The sequence below is a fragment of the Dipteris shenzhenensis genome, chromosome 5 (assembly GCF_047967505.1).
Source record: "Dipteris shenzhenensis isolate YYH24624 ecotype China chromosome 5, Dip_SZ_1.0, whole genome shotgun sequence".
Taxonomy (NCBI): domain Eukaryota; kingdom Viridiplantae; phylum Streptophyta; class Polypodiopsida; order Gleicheniales; family Dipteridaceae; genus Dipteris; species Dipteris shenzhenensis.
This window is the reverse complement of record NC_141600.1, coordinates 23456463-23462635: the sequence shown is the minus strand read 5'-3', so window position 1 is coordinate 23462635 and position 6173 is coordinate 23456463. Positions and strand designations below refer to the sequence as shown.

The window sequence follows — 6173 nt, the reverse complement described above, 5'->3', positions numbered from 1 at the left end:
AGAGCAGATCATGAAAGTCAAAGGCTGATCTCCTTGCATAAACTGTGTCATCATTTTCCCTCTGTGAGCAAGGTAAATGCATTTGAATATGGAGAATGTTTAGACCCCCGTGCATCTTTGGAGAACAGAGACGATGCATAGAGAGTAATCTGAGACTTTTCTTGCCATTTTTTGAACACCAGAAAATTTCCATGATAGCTGACATAAAGGAAACCAGATCTACCCTAGTGAACATAATGAGAGGCAGATAAAATTGTATGTATGCTATCAAAATGGATTGTGTGATTCGCAAACGAACATGTAATGGCCAAGTTGCAAGCTTCCAATATTCAAGTTTTGCCCTTAACTTTGTTAGCACCCAATCAATTTGTTGGGAACGGGTGAGTCCCCAACCTAGAGGATAGCCAAGATGTCGAATGAATTGAGAAGCGGGGACAATTTCCCCAGGCCACAGAAGACTATGCCATTCCTGTGCATGCAATGGCAACAATTTTGATTTCTGAAAATTTACCGAAAGACCAGCAGCCAATCCATACGTAGAAAGAGCCTGCATAATCATGGATAGATCACTTCGAGTATTTTTTGGGGTAAAGAATGAATCATCAGCATATGCTTGAGCGATCATGCTATGACTGCCAAGAATCTCCAAACCATGCAACTGGTTTGTGTCCAAAAGGTGGTCCAGATATTGAAGCATTGGATGAGTGGCTATGGCAACAAGTAAAGCACTTAGGGGACATCCTTGCCTAACATAACAACCAAGAGTCCAGGATGTAGAAATATCCCCTAAAAGTATGCAGGCAGCTTTGCTATCTTGATATAGCCAAGTGATGAGTTGCTACATTTTTGTGCCAAATCCCAATGCCTGCATAGTTGATGAAATAAAATCCCACTTAACAGTATCAAAGGCTTTGGTAATATCAACTTGCAATAACAAAACATCCTGCTGTGTGTATTTGGCATATTCAATTCCAACATAGGCATTAGCAATGTTATCTGTGATATGCCTACGCGGGACAAAGCCATATTGGATAGGATGCAACCCATCATGTAAAAACCCCTTTAGCCGATCGACAATCATTTTGGTAGTGACTTTGTAAATGACTGGCATAAGGGTGATAGGTCTCCAGTCTGCCAAAGATTCATAAATTTGCTTTTTTGGAAGGAGTTTAACAAGACCTCTCTTCCACGTGTCTGGCATTTTTTGATTTTGCCATGCAGCATTCACCATATGTAGCAATGTATGCTTCAAAAGAGGCCAATATTCTAGAAAAAACTCGACTATAAGACCATCCCATCCTGGAGATTTCCATCTGCCATAGGATTTGATTGCATTCGACACTTCCCTCTCAGTAAAAGGTTCCTCCAATTCCAAAGCTTGAGTAGTGGAAATAACAGGAGAAACATGCTGCACTAGTAAATTTCATGCAAGCAAAACCTGCTGTGAGGGAGGAACCGCAGAACCAAATTGCTGAGAGAAATGATGCACACAAACAGAAGCAAGCTGTGACCGTAAGGTGGTCCTTGATCCATTAGGCATAAGCACCCTGCAAATTTCTGTTTTTAGTCTCCTCTGATGCAAACTTTTGAAAATTTCTTTGGAAGAGCAGCCTTTATCTGTAAAGGCTCTTTGTCTTGCTCTAGTCTCCCATTTAGCCAGTTTCCTATGATCATTTAGTTTAAGACAATGTCTAGCCTGGCATAGTGTTGTTTGCTCATGCATAGACAACGAACGAAGATGGCTGAGTTCAATGAGGTCTTGACAAGTGAATTTGGCCTGAGCAATGGTTTCCCTCAGAGTCTTCATATAAGACTTGCCATAAGCTCTAATCACAACTTGCATTTTGGAAACAAAAGAATCCCAGGCATCATCAATATGAATATGGCTGCGAGAAGACAGAGAATGAGATGCTTCAGTAACCATGACCTTGAAAGCAGCATGTTGCAAATAACTATTATTTACGACCAGATGTCGCCTTTGTGGCAATCTATCATCTGGCATAGCATGAAAGGATAACCGCAACCATAGAGGTGCATGATCTGAATGCACAAAGGCATAGTCAATCCACATCTTGCATGTAAAATCCCCATTTTGTTGTGGAGCTACACTATACCATTGATCCAGACATGCCTGATAAGAAGAAAGGGCATTATGTTGGAAGGTGTATCCAGGTGACAAAGGCTGCAATTCCTTCCAAAGGTCAACCAAATCCAGATGCATCAGTAATTGAGACCATGCATGCCTTTCAGGGATTAACATATGATCATGTCTGGAGGTATTATCACCCTGTTGTGGAGCATTATTGAAATCCCCACATATGAAGGCATGATATCTCTATGGATATTGTTGCATGGCATCCCAAATTGCAGTTCTTTCTCTAGAGGATTGAGGTGTATAAACAGAAGCAAATTCAAACACCTCTCCTTGAATAATGCATTGAAGAACAAGCCATATGCCTTTGTTGTCATTTAAAGCAATAACTGGTTGAAGCTCATGTTTGATCATAAGGACTACCCCTGAGAAAGAGTGCTCCCTAGCATAGAAAATATCATAACCACAGTAGTGTCCTGTCTTTCTTGCATAGACATGTTGGTTGTGTTCTTGTAATGCCACTATGTCAGGCTGAAATCTATTGATGTACAGCCACACAGATTTCCATTTCCTACTGTCACACAGCCCCTGGACATTGAGTGTAAAACATTTGATATGAGCAATCATATTTACAGATATTTATAGTAATATAACAACTATGTACAAGAGCAAAATTCATGATGTCAGCCCTGCATTTCTATCTCAGGGTCAAGGCCTCTCCCCTAAGAAGAAGTAGCCACCTGAGGAGTAGACAGCAAAGTAGCAACCTCTTCTTCAGGGAAGAGTGTTCTGCTAGCTGTCACTGCAGCCCATGTGATCCCAATTCTTGTATTGACCTCTGGGGTGTTTCCACTAGAAGACGCACCATTCCAAGTGCGAGGGGGTGGAAGTCTTTGAGCATAAATAACATTTCTTGGACTTTGCCATCCATTAGTTGGAGGTTTCTATCCTTTTGTCAAGGGTTGAATAGCAGGAGGTGGCTGTGAAAAAACATTCCCATTTGAAACCATTGGAGCTTTGCCTTTATCCTGATTTCTAGAAAACTGTCTACTACCTTTGTTTTTATTTGCAACTGAGGTAGGAGAATCCTTAGTAGGCATTTGAATCGGCAAAGTGGCAGGAGGCATTTTATGCTGATTCATTGAACATTGTGAAGCCATGTGTCCAAATTTTTTGCACTCAAAACAAGCCCCTACAAATAATCCCCATTTCAGTTTATAAAAAGCACTTCCCATGTCCATATTATTCACCGTGACTGAATAAGCGTCTGGAGTGGGATTATCAGTATCTTAGAGAATGCAAAATCGATTCGAGTTGCCATTAGGCCATGGTGGGCAGACCACTTTGCCTAAAGATGCTGCAATTTTAGGCAAGAGTGAGGCCATGCATTGTGGGAAGTCTACAACTTCAACCCAGACTGGGCATCTGTGTCGGATTAAAGCCTGAAAATCCCTTGTGGGAGACCATGGCAATACATGCACCATTTGCTGCCCAAAGAAGAGAGGCGAATGTTCTAAAAGCATTTGTCTGTGTATCTCATCCACCATGATAACCTCAAAAAAACCCCTGGCCACATAGTGTACTTTGCGAACAAACGAGCTAGCCAGTGTGCGAGTCAACCAGTTGCCTATCTTGGCATCTGGCCTGGAAAAAATAATATGACTGCATTTTTAGCATATTCTCTGATTGGATCCACAATTTCATGTACTTCAACCATGAGGCCAATTGATGGAACCGAGTCTTTCCACTCTTTCCTTGTGTCTGCAAATCCTTCATGCATGACATCATAGACCAGTTGGGCCTTAACAATATCATGTACCGGGTCATGCTGACCCTCAGCTTGCTTTTGCTTCTTGCAGTGAACCGAACGCTTCTTTTGAAACGTTTTTTCATTGGAATATTCAGCCATAGCTTTGTAAAAAGTGGAACTCAGAAAGGAGGTACCTGTAAAAGGGTAGTGGAGGAAAAAAACCAGTCCCCTAAAAATGCCCACAGGAAGCCCACAGAGAAGAGAAAAAGAGTATATTTGTAAGGAGATAGAAGGCAAAGAGGGATGTAGAGGTCGAGAGAAGATAATAAAACAGTTTTGTAGAGGAAAAAGAGAGAAAAACCAGTAAAAAACCCAGATGAACTATATTTCAGAGGAAAAGGGAAGATTTTGGCGATGGGAAAGGTGCAGCAGACCCAAAGACTGAAGAGGAGAAAAACGGGAGCAAAAGCCTTCAAAATCAGCGCGTAGATGTAGTCCGCAAGCAAAACCCTGTGTGTAAACGATGCAGGAACCGTAGATGGGCTGGGAGCAGCAAATTGTAGCAGGTGGAAATGTCCGTACAGGCCGTATACTTGTACGGAATTCGTACGAAGCTCTGACGGGCTGTACGGCAGGTGATAAATACTCCAGATCACCGTTTTTTGGGCTCTGATGCAGCGCAACTGGGAGCTGAGGCTCACGGGCTAGTTGCTTGAGGCTCTAGAGCTCACACACCTCTCTCTCTCTCACTCTCTTCACGCACACACACTCACACACACACACACACCCCTCTCTCTCTCACACACACACACACGCGAGCTCGCGCACACACACGCACAAGCTAGCCCAACAAAATTTGTAATGTCTTCTTTCAGTGATGTAAGGGATCACTATTTGTTAATAGCGATTGCCAGTCCCATACATCGTCGTGACACGAATTCTTATCAAAGGAGCAACTAGCAAAGCGAAGTTTATTATTCTGCGAATATCTATATTATGAACAACGTGGGGACGATCTCAAGGTGGAGGTCGTGCATATCGCTTTGCTGTATGATTGCTACGTATTGCTCGTTCACCAGTCAAGTTTCTTCTTCTCGTGATGTTCATAAACTGCATAACCTGCAGATCCGAGAGCTGCCACTCCTGCTAGCTCTGCCTCCGTCTTGTGCCTCCCGGCATGCTCTACATCAGTTTTCGCTTTGTACCCTTCATACTGCAATCAATGAATGAAGTGTTAGCTCATCTAAGAGGACGACACCCCAGCTAAAGCAGATCCGGTAAAACAAATGTGCTGACGAGTCTTACCAAACCAAAGGCTCCTGCCGCAACTGCACCCACCTCACCGATCTGCTCGTTGCGCTGGAAGGTCTTCTCCTGCCCACCAAAAGAGTCGCATTCCTCCGTTCTACGCTCATAGGTGTCTGCGTAGGGACGGCTCCCGTATGGGGGGGGCACTTCCTCATAGGAAGTCCTTTCGTAGCCAGAGTCATTGTAATACACTCCTTGGGGTTGGTAAGACATGTTGAATCTGGCAACACTCACAAAAATGAAGCTTACAGAGAACAAAATGAAGCTTACAGAGACTGAGATGGAGGGAGTGTTGTAGCGTCCTGCAAGTGTGGAAGACTTGGTTTGCGTGGCGGGTATTTATAAGGGCCATTGCAAACTGCGGAAGATGCTAAAGGGGTCGTAGCCGGCGGGCGTGAAGGACCGGATGCCTTTTTAACTGCAACACTACTACTTTTGGAAAGATCTAATACGCTTTTTGCTTTCAATCAACTACCACGCGTCCATCCAAATCCAATCCATAGATATTTAACGATGTGATATGCGAAATCACAATAGATGATATGCAAATTCCAACATCGCACCCCTTTGGGAAGGGAAGGGGGGGAAATATTTACGTGTCAAGCTCATATAAAAAGTTGAGATAGTCAACATGAATTTTTCTTGAAAAAATTTAATCCCCCTCTTAGTGTATGTCATTCATATTCTTCTATCAATAAGAGGAATACTAGAGATGACTTGGTAGCTCATCATGCTACTATAGTTGCGATTAGTAGACCTAGCATGGCAAGCAAGGCATGTGTGTGTTGCATCTTGCATCCTTCACATAGCATCATGCACACTAAGACTGGGATTGATGAGGAGGAAGATTTTGGATGCCAATGATGTCGATGCTTTGTGGATATCTAGTGGTCATGCACCTCAAAGTGATCATTTTCTTAACAATAGCACCAGGGCTTTGATTGAGCAAATTTGGGAGGAAAATTATAGAGCAGAAGGCATTGAGGAAGAGAGTTTCACGGGGTTTCTTTGAGGAGCATGGTT

General features: G+C 43.0%; 1 protein-coding gene across 1 annotated transcript; it reads right to left on the bottom strand.

Annotated features, from left to right (window-relative positions):
• Window positions 1-4801: 4801 nt before the first annotated feature.
• LOC147901756 (uncharacterized) lies at window positions 4802-5469 on the bottom strand. Its single transcript, XM_087375106.1, has 2 exons — window positions 5148-5469; window positions 4802-5055 (listed from the first exon to the last, which is right to left on the bottom strand). Exons 1-2 carry the CDS (start codon window positions 5361-5363, stop codon window positions 4915-4917), a joined length of 357 nt encoding a protein of 118 aa, XP_087231232.1. The 5' UTR covers window positions 5364-5469; the 3' UTR covers window positions 4802-4914.
• Window positions 5470-6173: the final 704 nt, after the last annotated feature.

What these genes read in the sequence shown, in the direction of transcription:
- LOC147901756 (XM_087375106.1), bottom strand. Translation starts at nt 5,363, where the DNA reads ATGTCTTACCAACCCCAAGGAGTGTATTACAATGACTCTGGCTACGAA. An exon ending in CGGCAGGAGCCTTTGGTTTG is followed by an intron (nt 5,056 to 5,147) that starts GTAAGACTCGTC and finishes CATTGATTGCAG; the next exon opens with TATGAAGGGTACAAAGCGAA.